General features: G+C 36.2%; 2 protein-coding genes across 7 annotated transcripts; both read left to right on the plus strand.

Moving 5' to 3' along the window:
* Positions 1–22: 22 nt before the first annotated feature.
* LOC140759627 (uncharacterized) lies at positions 23–5,890 on the plus strand. 2 transcript variants are annotated; one of them, XM_073096237.1, is made up of 6 exons: positions 23–400; positions 474–524; positions 1,994–2,174; positions 2,267–2,368; positions 2,453–2,519; positions 5,250–5,890. In XM_073096237.1, the coding sequence occupies exons 1-6, from the start codon at positions 255–257 to the stop codon at positions 5,741–5,743; spliced, it is 1,041 nt and encodes a 346-aa protein (XP_072952338.1). In that variant the 5' UTR covers positions 23–254; the 3' UTR covers positions 5,744–5,890. The 2 variants fall into 2 exon arrangements, with proteins under 2 accessions (XP_072952338.1, XP_072952339.1); XM_073096238.1 differs by having other exon boundaries at positions 25–400; positions 2,273–2,368; positions 5,250–5,887.
* Positions 5,891–10,858: 4,968 nt separating this feature from the next.
* On the plus strand, positions 10,859–18,736 carry LOC140758883 (protein NETWORKED 1A-like). 5 transcript variants are annotated; one of them, XM_073095269.1, is made up of 7 exons: positions 10,859–11,205; positions 11,472–11,643; positions 11,759–11,964; positions 13,193–13,540; positions 13,623–15,022; positions 15,312–17,276; positions 17,381–18,736. In XM_073095269.1, the coding sequence occupies exons 3-7, from the start codon at positions 11,862–11,864 to the stop codon at positions 18,485–18,487; spliced, it is 4,923 nt and encodes a 1,640-aa protein (XP_072951370.1). In that variant the 5' UTR covers positions 10,859–11,205; positions 11,472–11,643; positions 11,759–11,861; the 3' UTR covers positions 18,488–18,736. The 5 variants fall into 5 exon arrangements, with proteins under 5 accessions (XP_072951370.1, XP_072951369.1, XP_072951373.1 ...); XM_073095268.1 differs by having other exon boundaries at positions 10,859–11,185; XM_073095272.1 differs by having other exon boundaries at positions 10,859–11,185; positions 11,838–11,964.
* Positions 18,737–19,600: the final 864 nt, after the last annotated feature.

Here is a 19,600-nt window from a genome sequence, read left to right on the forward strand (position 1 = left end):
CCCACAACTGTGCGTATTACCATTTTCCAAATCAAGCAGACTGTATCTCAACCGTTGGATCTCAACCTCGGGCCCAGAAAAGCATAATCTCAAACCCTACATTCCAGATCTAAGGGCCCATATCTCTCACTGCCTCGATCTCTCTCTCTCTCTACACAACCTAACCTCCTCTCCTCCGTCGCCGTCTCCGGCGTCAGCGGCTCCTCCTCCGCTCTCCGCCGCCGTGACGGTCGGATGCCTGTAAGTCTCTATCCATGGCGACCGCGGAAGCCCCCGCCTCCGAGAAGAAGCTGATCGCTACGACGACGTCTATGAGCGAAGATCGAATAGAGGCCGAGAAGGACGCGCACGGGAGCGCGGAAGAGCTACTGAGCCAAGATAGCCATTCGGATAAGAAGAGGTACGGTGGAGTGTGCTGACTTGTTGTTTAGTTCGGTTGATTGCTATGTGATGTGCTCTTTTTGTTGGCTCAGGGATGATGGATGCAAGCATTGTAGCTGTAAGAAATCGAGGTGCTTGAAGCTGTAAGATTCTTCTTTCACTCTATTATGCGAGGATTTCGCATTATTTTATTCTCTGATACGGTAAATGAGAAGAAAAAGAAGATCATTTCGTTCCATTATTTTAGTTCATAGTGCACCTAGCGTAAAGACCCATCTTATTGTAGAATGACATGCTTATCAAATATCAACTCTTGCTAAATTTCCACTTAGTTCTAATTTTAACTGACTAATGATTCAAAGGGAATTGTTGGTCCACACACATTAGTTCTAATGCAGAGAATATTAGGTTAAGTTTGTGAGAATCAGTTAAGAGGGTCATATATGAAAAGAAGATCACCCAGGGCACCAAATCCGAGGGACCTGCGTTAGGCAGATCTTGCCTGGGTGCTTCTTGGATCCACTTGTCATTGGACTTAGTATTTGTTTTATGAGGTTGCTAAATTGATGGAGCTCGAGTGCTTGTTATGGTCTTGTTGTATTGATTTAGAATCTTATTTTGTAGATCATTTTCTTGATTTTTGAGCCGCCTTGACTCCTAGAGTTCTGCTTGGCCGTGCTTTAATACCTAGTTACTAGGCTATCTTATGTCTGCCTTCCTACTGCTTACAATCTTCTAAAATGTTGTCCTTAACATTACATCCTTGAACATTTGCTCTTTAACCACGTAAGTTTCGGTGTGATGCTCTTCAAAATCTTGTATTCTTGTTCCTCAACAGTAGTTATATTGCCCATTTTTTATCTGATGTTGACATGTTAGTAATTACTCTCTAGCACCTATTGCATGTATATTTGATGCTTGCAGTCATTCCCAATTATTAGTATCCAGTAGAGTAAAAAGGTGTCTCAATCACAAGACTGCCAATGTGAGGTCTGTGGATGGAAGATCTATGTAGATTTACCCGCATTATCAACGAGCCTATTTGCAGGACTTTGACTTTTTGAATGCAAGGGACAAGCCTAACCACTGGTAGAGTAATCCATTAAATATAACTGTATATCACTCTTGAGTTGCTCTTGAACATTAACTTACCAGAGATTCTTCATATGAAAAAGTCAGACATTTAGCTTGTTGTTCTAGAAGTACTAGCTATTCTCAAAGCGATTGAGCTGCTTGGGCCTTGACTCTTGAATATTATTTGTCGCAATCCATTTACTACAGGCATCTGAATTTCGTAAAATGTTCCTGCATTTGTCATGCATTAGCCATGGTCATTCAATTTATATTGTTTACATATCCCAATAAGATATACACGGGGAACTTTTATGTTCAGTCGTCTTGAATGTTCTTTTCCACAAAGTTCTGCTGTTCACCATTTTTTTAAGGACAAACTGGTCTTATTGTGTATACTGTTAAGTATAGGGACCGGTATATGAAGGCTCAAAATCATCAAATAGGAACTCTGCTTATATTTTTTAGCTAAAGCCATTTTCTTAGATGCAACTTAATGTGGGATCAAATTGGAACTCTGCCTTTTTGTGTCCTATTACAGTTACTGTGTGTGTTTTGCTGCTGGAATCTTCTGTTCTGAACCCTGTGCATGCCGACTATGTTTTAATAAGCCTATTTATGGAGAAACTGTCCAGTCTACCCGCAAGGAGATATGGTTACGGAAACAAGTTGCGTTGCCTCTAAAAGTGGTTTGTACACCTGAGGCTGGTCAGGAAGTAGGGGTTAGCATCTGAGATCCAACTACATGCTTTAGATTTGATTTTGTTATTTATCTTCCCCTTTCTGCTTATATGATTCTATTCATTTTGATAAGCAACAGGAAGATGTAAAAAAGTCTCCTGCCTTGGTCCAGCATAGAAGAGGATGCAATTGCAAGAAATCAAGTTGCCTAAAGAAATACTGCGACTGTTATCAGGTTTTGCATCTTTGCTTGCTTAATCTGCGTTCTTTTTGTTGTACACTATGTGATACTCAATTGATTCCTCACTCTCATCGAAAGGGCGGCATTGGGTGCTCCATAAATTGCAGATGTGAGGATTGCAAGAATGTTTTTGGAAGAAAAGTTGGTGAGTGTGAATTCAAGCTATTTAACCAGAAGCTGCAATGTTTTTAAATACTCGATCAACTTCTGACTTCATTATTTTCAATATTAGACAGTTTTACCGAATGATTCTCTCCCTTACTCTATTGAGTTGCATACCCTCCATTCCTTATATAAATTTAGACCTGATCAAACGGCCTAGCCTAGCCCGATTTGGATTGGGCTAAGCTCGGCCCGAGCTCGAATTACCAATGAGTGGCACGGACTAGCCCTTTGCTCGTCCAGCCCAACCCGAAAGCCCGGTTTGGAAGCTCGCCCTTTTATTACTCTATACTGTTTAAATTTTTTTTAACATATTATTTTTTTCCAAAAAAAGAGAGGAATAGAAATATTTAAAAAAAGCTAACGACAAAAAAATTCTAAAAATTTGCGCTAGCTCGGCCTGGCTAGCCCGCTCTCTCACAGGCTAAAGTGCGATAACAGGCTAGACTATTCTAGCTTGGCCCGAACCGACTCAACTCGTTCGCGTACGAGCTGGTAAACACAGTGGCTAACTCGGTAGGCTCGGCCCGACCCGCTCGATGATCACGTCTATATAAATATGATAGTTTTCTTTTTGATAAAAGGTCCTGTTTTTGTTTCAATAGGTGGTTTTAAAAAATATTCTAGATATTATGTGTGTGCAGTTGCATGCTTGTGTACCCGTATGCATATGGATCTCCATTATTGGCAAACTCATCGCTTTTCTTCACAACTAATACAACCCCTCCTTTTTCCTTTAAAATGTGGAATTTTAATCAAGTGGAGTGTACATCTAATCTTCTAGGATGACATTTCTAAGAATCAACTAGTGCTTGATCTGTTTTGATTTGCTATTAATTTCTAGGCCATCTTTTTTAGAGACTACTGGTTCAAAGCCTTTCCAAAAATATGTCAGTCTTTGCAACATAATAAGATATTGTCAAATAGTTTCAGACCTTAATATAATCCGACTCCAAACTAAGGTTTCAAAACTCGGTAATTTAAAAAATATAGAAAAATTTCTAAAAATTTAGAAAAATGATAAGAAAATAATTATTATTTATACATGAAGTCTAAAACCTAAAAATTATATTATTTATTCAAAACTTTGATGAATACCGAGTTGGCTCTTCTTATCTTTCTCCTTCTCTTTTTTCCTCCCTTTCTCTATTACTGCCAAGACAATTTTTTTTTCTAATTTTCTTTCCTTTCTTCTCTCTACATTCTCTCTCTCTTATTGTCACAAGGCAATTTTTTTTAATTTCTTCTCTCTCCCTCCTCTTTTTCTCTCTCCTTCCTCTTTTTCTCTCTCTTTCTCTCTCAATCTCTTTTTTCCTCCTCTCTTACTATTGCAAAGTAATTTTTTATCTCTGATTTTTTTCCTTTCTTCTCTCTCCGTTCTCTTACCCTCTCAATCTCTCTCCCTCTCTCTCTCTCTCTCCACTCTCTCTCGTCTCTCTATGTCACTCTCTGTTTTCTACTGTAGTAACAGAGATTGAAGGAGAGAGAAAGACTGACGGAGAAAGAGATTGGAGAAAAGAAAGAGAGGAAGATGAAGAGAGAGGGAGACACTACAGAGAGAGAGTAGAGAGAAATGAGAGAGATGGGGCACCAGTGAGAGAAAAAATAAAAAAATTAGAAAGAGAAGAGAGAGGAGAGCTTGTATAGGGCGGGATCGGCTGATACGGCCGACACCTAGCCGAAACCAGTCATTTCGGCTGATCCCGATCTGTTTCGGTTGATCCCACTTAGGATTGACCGAAACTTGGAACCATGCTTCAAACTAACTTATAGAACAACTATATATCATGTTTCCTGAAATCTAATTAGTGGAGAAGCTAATTGATTGGAAGAAATTTATTCAAGGCCTAAGTATTAAATCTATTTAATAGGGAATTCTGAACTCAGATTAAACAAGTAGCAAGTTTTGTACCTAAATATTGAACTTATTGGTGTTCCCATTGAGTTTTGCTAGTGTTTTGCAGATAATATGTTGATGTAGCGACTTGCTTATCTAGCGAGATTCTAAGGACTGACGATATATTTTGTAGCTCAAAAGGCACTTTATTTCCTACTGATATAAGAACAGACATCCAGAGTAATAGATACCAGTTATCATCATTTTCTGTACATGTTCTCATTTGTCTTATGCAGTTTATTGAACCTCTGCTTGATCTCCTGTTAGATATAAAAGTTTAGAATGTTTTGGAATGCCACGTATGTGTAACTGATGATGACGTGACAAGAATTGAATGATTTGAGCTGTTAACTATGTCCTATAGTGTTCTAATGTGTCAAAAGGTATACTCTGCCAACTGCCAAGAAACTCAAAATTTGGATCCTTTGGGTAACACTATAACAATAACACTAGTTATCATTGCTATAAAATGAAGAAGTTTCGTCATGTAGATCAAATTCAAAAGTGGATTTAAAAAAAGTGGGAGATAAAACAGTTAAGTTAGTCTTGACATTATGCTGAGTATTCTGGCTATGAGTGGTGAGGTATAGTAATCTTTTGTTGCAGTTGGGTTTTGGACTGGTCAATTCTTCATGTTGAAATGCATGTTTATGAAATGGATTTTCGTTTTCATTCTGGCTACGAAAGATGAAGAGGATAATTTATCTGCTATGAGGCCTTAGCATGTTTGCTCAATTTTGAAATTGCCTGCATGTTACTCTTTTTCTATATGCACACAAAGGTTTCATTTTCCTTGTGAAATGGGTATCATCACAGAAGGCGGAAGAAATCTCACCTCAAATAGATGGAACAGTGCAAATTTGGGTCATAGTGAGGATGAAGAACATGATGCTGGTGCAGAATGTTCACCTCATTGTCGATCTCCTATCTCAAGAGAGTCTTCGTTCCAACAAGAAACTCCAGATGTTATTGGAGCTGTGATGATGGATGGGCAGCTGCACCCACAACCAGTGTCACAGCTGCAACCATGGCATTGTTTGAAAAGGCAGAGAGATGATAGGTTTGTAGATGGCATGGAAGGCTACATGGAATATAAAACTCAAAGGGATATGCAGCTGCCAAAGCGCGAAGACAAATACACCATTTCTAGGTGTATTGAGGTGATGAACGGAATGGCAGAGCTCTCTTCACATGAAAAGTCACTAGCCCCTGATGTCTTCCTGGAACTAAGTAATCGTGAGATATTTCTCTCTCTCGCTGCTGATATTCGAACTATGTGGTTGAGACGTAAAATAAAACATCTTATGTAGGGCTGTTTGTTTATTTCGTACTTATCTGGAATATTTCTCCTTTTAACAGCTTCTCTGCAACCATTTAAAGAGTTATTCTATTTTGCAGTGCCTTAAATACTAGCTTAAATGTGCAGTTAGTAGGCAATTCTTTGCTACCAAGTGATTTAACCATTCAAATAACTTGTTAAAAAGTTTGTTATATTCTATGTGCCATCACAAATGAAGTATAAATTGATCTTTTCTTCCTTTTTTTCTTAAATTTGGCAGGTATTTGCAGATGATGTGCATGAAACTGAGGTATATATATATATATATATATTGTTGAAGAAAATGAGAAAGAAACTCTTTAATATTAACTAAATATTATTACATGCTTTTTGACCAAAAAAAAATTATTTGTTACGAAGCTTATCATAATAATACATTGATAAAGTTTTTCATTGTTCTCCTGTGAATTCACCAGATAAGATAATTAAGCTTGATCTCAATGAGGCCAATTTCCTGTGTTAGGATGTAACAATCCTCCTTGTTTTCCAATCAAATGCTAAAGAATGAATTAGGATAATAAGGTACTTGTTGTGATCTTGTTATAATCTTGTTGTTTGGAATGAGGTAGAGATTCATGTCACTATGTTTCTATTTTCTATTTTACTCATAAGTTTCAATAAGAATGTAATAGATTAAGGGGAAATTTGGAAAAGTTAACTTAGGTTGCAATGAAATATTCCATCCATATTCTACCTCAAATCATCAGATTCTATTATGTACACTGAATACAACCAAATCCACTTAAATCAATTGAGATCTCATCAATGGTTCTAAACAGCAGATCTATGAAACTATAATTCATAACCAATTGAATTCCAAATCAATTGAATTCTACTTTTGGGATTCCAAACAGGGTGTAAATCTTTCTATGGTTTCATAACTTAGAAACCATTCTACTATCCAGAGTTTAATTGCACTTCATAGTTTAGTCCAAGTAGCCAAGTATGACTGAAAAATGACTTTAGAGTAGTACTAATCCTCATGGAAAGACTACTGGTGTTTGAACATGGCACAGCCTCTAAAGCAGTTGCAAATATTTATAAGGCAACTGTATGCAGCTTAGAAGACAAGTTTGTCCAACATGAAAGACCCATTTTTTATTTTATTTAAAGACATAACTTTCATCCCAAATTTAATACCAAAAAGAATCTATTTTTACTATAGTTCTAAATAAAACGCTAAACTATTAAAAGTTCTAATCCAGTCAAAAGTAAAATGCTAAGCAGATTGGCGAGTTTTTAAGTGATCATATCAGCGGTTTTATTGTTAAAAATATAGTTTTAATTTTTTTAAGAAGACACTCAACTATTTAAGCCTTTTTGAAAATAAAATATTAATATAATCAATGTTTTATTTTTAGCTGAATAAAACACTCAACTAATCGGCTTTTCATATTCAAGTTTTTGGTAGAGTTTTAAGAGATGGCTAGTTTGGTCAAAAACTCTCCTTGTGTGAACAATCTAAGAACTAAAATAATAATATACTAACATTTATTGAGGCCTATCACAAATGAGGAACACAATCCTGCCTCAATAGCTGTCCATGCTTGTGGATATAAATGTGCCTTAGAGTTTGTGCTTATTGGTGTCAAAGATATATATGCCCACTAGAGTAGAAGCAAGATAGAACTACCTCAAGGTCCTCAACTCATTCATACAAGTATATAGATTTTCCTTAGAAAAATGAAAAGACATACAAAAGAATTAAATTTTTTTTAAAGGGAATTAAAAGATACAAGGTTAGTTTTGCAATTAGATGGGTAGATGCTTAAAGATAGACATTTGATCTAAAAGCTTAATTGAGATAAAAACTAAATAGAAAAAAGAAAAGAAAAAGAAAAAGAAACTCCTTTATGCAACTTCTGACTTCAATAATTTAACCATCAATGCAAGTCCAAAAACACACCATAGGATGCAGGCATATGTGGGCTATCATGGGCACCAGAATCCCATGCCAAAACATGATTGAGAGGACAAAAAGGAAAAAGAAAAAAGATCACTCTTATGAGGGTATGATGGCTCATGATGAGATTAAATTGCCAAATAATTGTTCATTTCAGAAGTCATACCCATTGTTCTTGATAACTTCATTTTGATATTTCACTTGGCAATAGGCAATAGGTAAAGATAAGATAAGTTCATGTCTTTATCACTATCTCTAGTAACTCATAATCCTCTCCAAGCTTAAGTTATATGTAATAATAACTCCTATGTAATATTCCGTATAAGTCAAGTCTAATATTTAACACTACGTTCTTAAGACTAACTATCTCTGCCAATTAATTCTAGAACAGTAGATATCATTTTCCCAGAACACAATAGCTATCTTACATACGAAAAGAAGCTACTATTCAAGTGTTTTATTCTCTCTCAATATAGTAGAAGAAAACTCTAAAATATGTATGAGTAAATTAAATCAATTCGACGATTTCCTAGTCCAGACTCTAGATCTATTCATAGAAATGAACAAGAACAACAAAAAAAGGGCAAAATGTTGGTTGGAGCAAAAGGATGTATCTGGTCATTGAAAAGTGCATTATGACATAGAAGGTTGCATCTTTCCGGGCCAAATGACTTGTCATTTTTTTGTAGTTTGTTGTTTCATCTAAGGGATGCACATCTTCAAGTCAAAAATCAAACTTTAATCCTATTCGGCAAAAAAAAAATAAAAATAAAATAAAATAACCTGACCCTCACACAAACCTAACCGAGTGGTGCACATATAAGTTAATTTTATATAAATTCTTTTACCTATAAAAATAAGTACCCCTTAGGGTTCAAAGCTTAAGTAGAATTTGGTACTTTATATATCTCACAGATATTTGACAAATAGTTAATACGATAGTAAACTCACTTTATTTTATTTTTTTTATTGTTTTGATAGACACTTTAAAACCAATTTTTACTCACTTTCGTTCATGAATTTGCTAATTGAATATATGATATTAAAGTACTTTGTGAGCTCTTTCAATTCCACCATTAATTCATCATTGATAACACGTGGGCTCCACTTAAATTCGGGCTTAAAGTTTGTGTTTAATATATTATTTTTTCGATAAAATCATGCTGCTAAGATCTTTATTTAGTGAACTATTTATTTGTGTCACAATAAGTAAAATGTTCTCTACTTTTCTTTAACGGTACTATGTAAAATAAGAAATAGTTTTTTTTTTCCTTTTTGATAGATTATGAGGTCATCAAAGAATAGACTAATATGTTAGCCCTCTCTAATATATAAATTAGACAACCGAGGCAAATCTTATAGAAAATAAGTCACAATAGGTTTAATTATATACATATAACACTATATTAAAAATTTATTAAATATCAATCCCAATGTTTGCTGGAGAATCAAACTAAGTTATAGCGACCTCTTAATTTAAAATTCTTTCCTTACTAATAATACTACACTACCAATAGAATGTAAATATTTTTTTTATTAACATCACTATTTGCTTCCTTCTCTCACTATCCTTGATATTTTTAATAGTTCAAGAGGATCAAGTATAATAAAAGTTTATACATTAATTGACTTACAAAACTATATATATATATATATATATAAGATTATAATCAGACTGATGGATAGAAAGCCAGCCAGACTTTTTGGACCTCAATGTGAAGGTGAAGTGTCCTTGTACTCATTTCTCTATCATATACCTAAAAAATAAGAATTAACTTTTTGGGTTTATTTCCACCACACTGCTTTGAAGGCACTTATCATGAAAGGTGAGGGGAGCTCTTTTGACCAAACTGGATGATTCTAATTTGAAACATGGAATTATATGATTTAAGATTTCAAATCTTGTATAAGATGGAAATTTAGAACCTTTTTATTTTTCCTAGTTTGGTTTTATTTGATATTAGAAAAAAAATTAGTAGCCCTTCTTGTTCATAACTATTTCTCTAAAAATAAATTGTGATCTTATTTCTTATGAATAGATTATAAGAAATTTTATAGTTTATTCCCGATAGTTTCGCTAGGTTTTAACTTATCTTTTTTATACCTTAAAACTTAAGCACTTAGCTTCCTTTGTCGTTAATTATACCTTAAAACTTAAACGCTTACCATCATTAAATTAAACTGTATTTCTATAAGGATAATTAAGTTTGAAATATATATATAAATAAGTAAAACTCGAGATTACTACTAATTTAGGAAGTGTTCAGTTGCAGTGTTTATGGATGATACTTAGCATAAGATATACCAAACACTAATCAAATATTAACTGTTAATTATCATATGATTGCTACTCTAACAAAGATTTTGTATATAAATGTGATTCTTATCATCAACTCATTAATATATCTCGCAAATCACCATTGATAATGACATCTAGTTTAATTTAATACCTACCGACATGCATCCTACCTACCTAATACTCTCAATTAAAATTGCAATAATGGTAATAAACCATTCTCAAAGCTATTCTTCCTTCTTTTTAAGTATCAACCTATTTGCACCAAAAATATTCTTAAATTTTAATAATAAAATAAATAGGCTATCGGAAACTAAATGTATTTATTTTTTATATCAGATGCATAATTTTTTTTAACGACAGAGTGCATATAATTTATTTCCTATGTTTCAACATTGGAGTAAAAGTAGAAATCAACTCTTTCTTTCCTATATACATTTACGAAAAAAGAAGAAGATAATCTTCTTATCCGGGATAGTTTTATCTAATCATTGAAAAAAGGAATTATGATTCAATTACATAGCAATTTTATTTAGAATCGGTCTTTAATATACTATTAGATATGCATCAACTCATTAATCATATGCTTCTGATGACCCTGATATGGGGATGGGTTTTATGCAATAATGTGAAAGTATAGGTGGTGATAAGCAAAAATACCATAACTTGGATAATAGAGGACGTTATAATAACTGAAAAGAATTCACTAGAAAAGAAGCACGGGGACTAATAATGGAAAGAGGAAGGACCTTTTTGTTAAAATAATAAGCGGCAAGGCTGGCGGCCACCGTGAGATGGCTGCATGAGGGAAAGATTCCTCCTTTTTACTGCTAAATTATTGCACGTATTCTTTTCTCCCCTTTTCTGAGTAGTATTTAATGCACGTACCCAAGTAGTGACATTATTGGGATCGGTGGTCATTCCCATCCAAGCTGTAACTCCCCTAAACTGGAGCAATCCAATCCAAATCACCACCAAATCTTTATCTCCTTTTGAGCTCCCCCCACCCTGATGCCTTTGTTCTTACTTTTATGCTCCTTGGAAACGAAGAGAAGGAATTAAAAAGGAAGAATCTTTGCTGACACAGAACACGCATTGGTGTGAGAAAGTGATGTTAGCTTTTTGATGCCGGCAATGGGGTAAGAGTGGGTGGGTAGCAGCTGGATCTTTCGGTGCGGCTGTGTGCGTTGCTGAGATCCTTTGCCATTCTTTTGGTGGGTTTTCTTGCACAAAGGTTGGGTTTTTTCTTGTTTTTTTTTTTTTTTCCTTTTACCGCGGTTTGATCGATACCCACTTCCGGAAATGTTGTGATTTTTTGTTGGTTTGTTGGTGTCTGATTGATCTCTTTGAGTGTTTTGGGTTTTTTTGTGTGTGTTTTGGGAGTGATCATGCGGATTTAGCGATGAGGGTATCTTTTTGATTCCTTGGTTGCTGTCTCTGTTTGATGAGGAGGGGCTCTTTTGCTATAGAAATTAGAAACTTTTTCATGCTTTTGTTCAGGATTCAAGCTGAAGAAGGACAATTTAACCATGTTGGATTGACAGATTTAGTACTCTGGCTTCATCCTGATAATTATTAGTATTGGAAGTGCTGATGATCTTGGTGATCAGGCGTCGCCGCTGAGAAAGCGTTTGATCTTAGTCTCCACAGAGGCCTGCTTCTCAAAATCAAGGTGAGAACAAACGATTGATCATTACTCCCTTGCGATCGCTATCGCAGTGTTGATTTTGTTTTCAGACAATGATAATTCTTGAATTTTCTGGTCTCACAAATCCACATTCTTAAAGGTGGCCTGAAAAGAGTGTTCTATCTTTTCTGAATCTTACTAAAAGTTGGTGGCTCTCTGAATCTTTCTGAATCTTGAAGTTGGTACAAGTATCAGGACATATCATGGCAACTTTGTCGAAAGCCGAGTCGCGGCGCTTGTACTCTTGGTGGTGGGATAGCCATATCAGCCCAAAAAATTCAAAATGGCTTCAGGAAAATCTTACAGGTACTTGCCTAAACTTTGTACTTATCATTCTTGTGGATATGTGCTACTGAATTTGCATTCAGAGATACCTTCTGCAGAGGGAACTTCAGAGGTTTGAGTTTTCTGCGTTACAAGTGTAGTTAACAGGACTGAGTGCAAATCATGTTTTTAGGGCTAATGTTTAACTTATACTCCCGATTGCAGCTGTCAACGATTTATAGCAAGTTGTAGTACTTTGAGCTTCCACTCAGATGCATAACAGACTTTAAATGTAATTATATTGGGTGCTAATTTTAGATGGTGATTCCTAGATGCAATTAATTTTAGAAGTTGCTTCTTTCGTTGTCATCTATGGCATGATCAATCTGCTTGAGTCCCTTACCGTTATTCATTCTGTTTCATGATCGAATCTCTTAATTACAAGTATAATTTACTATTACAATGAAGCTCCTATTCTTTTTCTATATAAAATCTCAGTGAAGCTCGAGAAACAGAAGTCCACCATTTTGCCAGAGATTTTGAATTCAAATTTCTTTCATGGAGAATATCATAATTGCTGCAATTACAGTATTGTAACTAACCTTCTATAATCAAAGAAAAAATGCCACTTTTTTGAGAGATACAAAAGGTTTGAATGTTTGGAAGGAGAAAATCAAACTATTGGGGATGAAGTGTCATAATTTTCTTCAAATGTGAAGTGTATCATGTCACATTTGAAGCTGATCTCAAATTTGGACCTGCTTGAAGATGGGTGTGAATTTGAAGGCTACATTGATGCCTGTCTTATGGTTGGGATCTTCATATTACACATTATGTTGGTGTGAGGGGGTGCTTGAATGAGCAGTGGATAGGGTGATTACCAAATCAGCATTAGAAGTTTGATAGAGGTATCATCCATTGCATTTTGTTAGAGTATATTCTGTCAGTACAGCTATTTTGGCTAGTCGTTTAACATGATTATGATCACCAATTCACCATTATGGCATTGTCTGTACAATTTCATTCTTAAAACACTGGCTGCACAATTGCCCTTGTAGGATATTTCAGTAAAATTAGTGTTTTGATGAAATTAACCATATTTGGAATGGCAAAAGGCCGAGAATTTCTATAACATTTGAAAGAAGAAGACAAGTGTTATCTTGGATCTGTTATTTGCTGGTCTCTTTTTTTCTCTCTAGCTTACTATGTTCTAAAATGATTAGAGTGAAATAATAGTGTATTAATTTCCTGTACATGCTTTATAAAACAGATATTGATACCAAGCTCAAAGCAATGATCAAAATCATCGAAGAGGATGCTGACTCCTTTGCAAGAAGAGCAGAAATGTACTATAAGAGACGCCCTGAGCTTATGCATTTGGTCGAGGAGTTTTACCGCGCATACCGAGCTTTAGCAGAAAGATATGATCATGCAACTGGAGCATTACGACAAGCTCATCGAACAATGGCAGAAGCATTTCCTGATCAGATTCCTTTAGAATTGGATGATGAGATCTCACCTGGAAGTTTTCCAACTGAGGAAGAAATGCGTGCTCTTGATATGCCTTCAGCTACTCTACCACTATTCAACCCTGCTGACTTCCTAAGAGCTACGAGAGGTATTATAATCCCACTTTTCCATTTCATTAGCATTGCTGAGAAGAGCTTAACTGAAACAACTGACTGATGATGTGATTACAGTTGGAGAAGAAGCAATGAGTTCAAAGTCTACTGAAGCTAGAGAGAGAGAAACATGGAGTTCTAATGAGGAAGAAGGAAAAGATTCAGACCATAAGATGCTGCAGGAAGAACTATCTCAGTTATCAAAGGAAAATGAATATCTCAAGATCCAGATCACATCTGAGTTGCAGAGAGGTGATAAAGCTGAATCCCAAGCACTGAGCCTAAAAGAGGCTCTTTCAAAATTACAATCTGAAAAGGATGCTGCTCTTCTGCAGTGGGAGCATTCAAGTGCAAGTTTAGAAAAACTCAAGGCTGAAATATGTCATACTCAGGAAGAGCTTAACAAGCTTAGAAATGAGATGCAAATTGGAATCAAAAGTTCAAATAGTCCTGAGGAGCAACACCTTCTTTTGGAGAGTACAAATCAAACTTTACAGTTGGAACTGAATAATCTCAAGCAGAGAGTAAAAGACCAGCAAGGTGAGCTGAATGAGAAGCGAGTCGAGTTGGTTAAACTCGGCATTTCTTTACAAGAAGTGCAACTACAAGGTATGCAGGCTGAGATGGCTCGTTTATCTTCTGAGAAGCTGCTGGCGGAATCTCAAGAAACACTGAGGAATTTGACTTTGGAGTTTCAAGGTGAAGTTTCCAAGTTGAAAGACATGGAACTGAATAAACTTGCATCAGATAAAGAATTAGAGAAGGTTAGGACAGAAAACAAAATATTGAACAATCAATACAGTTCTTCTTCTTTAAGGATCATTAGTCTGCAGGATGAAGTAATATTCTTGAAGGATGTACAAGCGAAACTTGAAGACCAAATATCTCTCCATGTAGAGGAACAGAAAGCTCTTGAAGAAGAGCTTTCTTGTCTCAAAGAGGATAAAAATGATCTAGAATGGCATCATTGCTCTCTTGCAGCAAAGATAAAGATAGTTAACACTAACATGAAGTCACTTCAGGAATTAGTTCATGACTTGAAAGAGAGAAATGCAGAGCTAGAAGAGATCATCAAGAATCATGAGGATGTGAAAGCTCTCCACCTTGAGAATCTGAAACATTTGGAGGAGATGTCAGAGAGGAATGCAGCTTTGGAAAATTCTCTCTCAGTTGCAAATGTTGAGCTGGAGGAACTAAGAAAGAAGAAAAAATCACTAGAAGAATCTTGTCAGCATCTCAATTCCAAGATTTCCACATATAATTCGGAGCAGGTTCTGCTGATCTCCCAGGCAGAGACTATCGCTAAGAATATGGAGAATCTTTCGGCAAAAAATACATTCTTGGAGAACTCCTTGTCTGATGCAAATGTTGAACTTGAAGGTCTGAGAAGAAAGTTGAAACAGCTAGAAGAATCCTGTCAGTCTCTTCTTATTCGGAATTCTATGCTTCTAGCAGAAAAGAAGATGCTTGTCTCTCAGGTAAATATTTTAAGAGACCTTGCCCTCTCAACCAAAAGTTTCCTGTTTTCTTGAAATTTCTTGAATGGGATTATGGGATGTTTAGTCTTCTCGTGTGTGATGATTTTTCCTATTTAGTAATACAACATATTTAAAATTTTCCATTAAAGTTCCTCTTAATAATCTATCTATCTATCAACATTAGACCATACATAAGATTGGTTAGTTGTGTCACCGACCTATTTCCTGTTGTTTTATTAACTTGTGTATATTCATGTTGGCTAACTGTTACCCCACATTTATATGTCAGGTAGAAACCATTGGGGAAAGTTTAAGGAACTTGGAACACGGGTATGAAGAGCTACAAGGCAAACACTTAATTCTAGAGAGGGAGAAAGATTTGACACTCCATCAAGTTGTGGAACTGCAGAAGATGATGAAATTAGAACGTCAGGAGCATATAGATCTTATGCAGTCCAGCAAGAGTCAGCTTAGTGCTTTAGAGAAGAAGATTTGTCTACTCCAGGAAGAAGGACACCGTAGGGAATTGGAGCTTGAAGTAGAGCAACATAACATCATCAATGCACAAATTGAGATTTTTATCTTGCAGAGATGCTTAGGTGATGTGAAAGAAAAGAATTTGATGCTTTCAGTAGAATGGCAGAAGTATCAAGAGACATCAAGTGTAACTGCAAAATTGAATTTGGTACAGAAAGAGAAGTGCCTCATTCAAGAGGAAGAGATGGAGTCCTTATCACAGCGATATGAGAAGCTAACTAAAGGAATTCACTTGATAATAGAAGCACTTAAGTTGGATCAGAAATACGGTTCTTTGGACATCACGAAAGATGAAATAATCTTGCAGCTTATTTTGCACGAGATTAGATACTTGCTGAATACTATTTCAGATATCCAGGATGTAAAGCAGAATCAACTTCTCGAGAAATCAGTAGTCATAACACTTTTGGAGCATTTTGCTCAGGAAGTAGCAGAACTGAGATCAGAAAGGAACATTCTCAAGCAAGAATCTCTAATGAAATCTGAGGAAATATCATCTCTGCAAAGCAAAAAGCATGAAATCCTCGAGTTAAACGGACAGTTCCAGCAGGAGACGCAAGCCAGTAAACAGAAAATGGAAGAACTGAAGGGCGAAATGAAGTTCCTGGATAAACAGTTATCGGTCTTGCAAGAGTCTCGTCGCTCTTTACAAAGTGAAATAATTGAGTTGCTAGAAGAAAATTCCTCCTTGTACAATAAACTGTATGAACTCCGACAGAAAGAGAAAGCACTGGAAGAGGAGTACCATGTTGTTCTTGCTGATGCTACTACCCAGGAATATCTTAATGTGATCTTCAGAAGTCTTAATTATGAGAAAGCATTAGACTTGCAGTCATTACATAAGGATGTTGAATCTCTTCATGTGGTTAGGACTGACCTAGATGAGGAGATCAGACTAATGCATGAGAAAGTGGAAGCTCTAGAAGATGAAAACAATCGTCTCAAGGAGTCACTTGCTGCTTTGGAAGAGTTCAGAGGAAGTGATCCTAAACTCGAGGATGATCTTAAGACAGCATGGAGTGTCTGTGAACAACTTAATATACAAATTGAGGCAGGTAAGGACCTCTTAATACAGAAAGACAGAGAGCTCTCACAGGCTAATCTGAGGTTCCAACAAGCACAAGAGATGAACTTAGAATTGTGCAGAAATCTTGATGGAGCTAAGGCGGTGAGAGAAGAATTAGATAAGAGACTTACAGTTCTATCAGAAAATAACAGGAGTCAGGAAAAGGAGATTGCATGCCTTCATAAAGTAACTGAGACATTGAGAGAGGGACTTTATAAGTTGCAGAATGAAGTTGAAGATCTCAGAAGCAATGACACGGATTTGACATCTGAACTGCAAAAACGGGTAGAGGTGGTTAAGACATGTGATGTAGAAATCGCCTCGTTACTAAATAACATCCAGTATGCGACAATTAGTGCAGCCCTCTTCAAAGAAAAGGTACTCGAATTGATATCAACATGTGAGAGCTTTGAGATAAGCTCCATGGTGCAGAAGGAAGTGCTAAAAGAAGAAATTGCTCAGAGAAACTTGCATGTCAATGAGTTGAAGGAGAAACTCAAGGCCTTTGAACTGGAAAAAGGAAGATTGAAGGTAGACATGAATGGAGATTTCATCCTTCTAGGAGCCTTACAAGATGATGTTGCATCCCTTGAAAAACAGACACTTTCACTGGCGAAGAACCGCTTACCATCATATGAGCAGAGAAAGGAGGTACTCCTTTTTCTATACATTATACTAAGTTAACATGCTATCCTCTTTTATCTTTTGATTTTCATTTTGGAGATTATTTTACTTAACACATATATCTGTTTCAGAAGAACAAATTGATGTCACTTCGGCACTTCAAGACCAGCCAGAAACCAAGTGACAATCATGATGAAACACCATTGGCTGGAAACTTGGAACTGCAAAAGTTGCAAGCAACAATTAAAGCACTTCAAAGAGTGGTAAGAAATACAGGAATTCTTCTAGAAAAGGAAAGGCTTGATTGCAATGATAGTTTATCCGCTGCAAGGCAACAAATCAAAATGTTAAAATTCAAGCAAAACTCAGAAGATGACCTCAGTGAAGCAAACAGCGAGAAGAAGATGCTGAAAGACATACAACTTGATCTTGTTCAGACTTCTTCACAATACAGTAATAGTTATTGTTCATCCGAGCAAAGAAAGACAAAAGATACAGCTAAAACCAATGATCAGATGCTCATGTTATGGGGAGCAGTTGATGCAAATTACGATGACCAAGCACAGAATGCTCGAAATGTAAATATGCAGAATGACAGAAAGCATCCACAGACTGAAGAAGTTGAGGAAGATGAGGCCAGACGCCCTTCTTCTGAGGCTGTGAAGGAGTTGGGCATTGACGAGCAAGAGCTACCCAGAAAAGTTATTACAGAACCTCATCAAGAGTGGAATAAGAAGGTCATGGAAAGGCTCTCTTCTGATTCTCAAAGGCTACTAGTTCTTCAAGGCAGCATACAGGATCTGCAGACAAACATCAGAGCATCTGAAGAGCGCAGCTTTGAGCTTGATAGCATCAATGCGCAGCTGAAAGAAGCTGAGGGGACAATCTCACGGTTGATCGACACAATAAACAAGTTAACAAAGAAGGCTGAAAATTTCAGTACATCAGCTGAGAATGTTCTCGGTGAGAATATTGAGGTGGGGAACAGAAGCCAAAGGAAGATCACAGACCGGGCACGAAAAGTGTCAGAAAAGATTGGTAGGCTGGAGCTAGAGCTGCAGAAGATCGAACTTATGTTGCTGAAGCTTGAGGAAAATGGACAAAAGAGAACCAATGCAATGCGCAGAAAGCCAAAAATTCTTCTTGTGGATTATCTCTATGGAAGAAGAAGAGATAGCAGGAAACAGAGAAAATCATCTTCTTGTGGTTGTCTGAGGCTTAGGACAAAGGATGACTAGCTCTTCTCCCTGTGCTACTTCTGGCGTTTGTGTTGTCGATATGAAGAGGTAAATGATGCTAGTTTAAACTCAAAATGTAGTAAGTTATCTCAATGTTTAATATCTTCTTGGTATGATTTGGAGAAGGAATGGGTGTTCATGTTTTCATAAAGAAAGATTGTAAATGGTAGGCATGATTCTAATATCAGATGCTGTGGTGTAGCTTCTTCCCTTGTGTATTGCACCGCCATAATTGGATGCTTTTGTGCATGCAGTGCTCCTTTATTTATCTAGATTTTTAATGTTTTAAGTTATGAGAAGATCATCACTGAGCCTATCATGTTGGCTGCTGCAAGTTTCTTCTCATCTCGCATTGCTTATATCCATGGTGGCCTCGCTTCTTTATCTCCTTGGTACTACAGGCTAATTGTTCATGCAAAAATACTTAGGTTTTAACGGCGTAATTCGCAAGTTTTTAGGTTGATAACCATGTAATGTTTGCTCTCTTTCTCTTGAGGGTATTTTGCATTGCTAATGAATAGAAACTTGAATTCTTCTCCTTAGATATTTGTCCCTCTCCTCTCCAAAATGCAGGAGTGACTTAGCGAGATAACAATATTAGCAATTGTATGCTGGCCCATTTTTTCTAAAGAAAGGAATTCTAAGGCAGAACCAAAAAACAAAAAAAAATTCTATCCAGTAAAACTCTAAAACATGCCTAGTTTTAGTTGCCTAACTTAATTTTCTTCGATAAAAACACCTTAATTTGATAATATGATCATCGAACGTGAAATCAATTGGGTATCCATAGAGTAAATAGCTTATTTTGACTGAAAATTTGATCCAATCGAAATCTTCCATTGAACTTTGGATGATTATTATCATCAGCTTGATTACACCACTGCAAACTGCAAAGTTCTTTGATAATGATCATCCTGTTGAGAAAGAATTCAAATAAACAAAATAGCAATAGAAAGGTGACATCCAACTGATTCTTGACAGGCATCCCATGACATCTAGTTGGCTCCTTCGAACTCCTCATAACAGTGGTTTACGATTTAATAGGGACACCATACAATTCACTATATGAAAAAATGCAACATCCAATCTGCGATAGCTTTCAACAAATGCAAT

The sequence above is a fragment of the Typha angustifolia genome, chromosome 4 (genome assembly GCF_048772165.1).
Source record: "Typha angustifolia cultivar Huaian chromosome 4, ASM4877216v1, whole genome shotgun sequence".
In the NCBI taxonomy this organism is placed as follows: Eukaryota; Viridiplantae; Streptophyta; class Magnoliopsida; order Poales; family Typhaceae; genus Typha; species Typha angustifolia.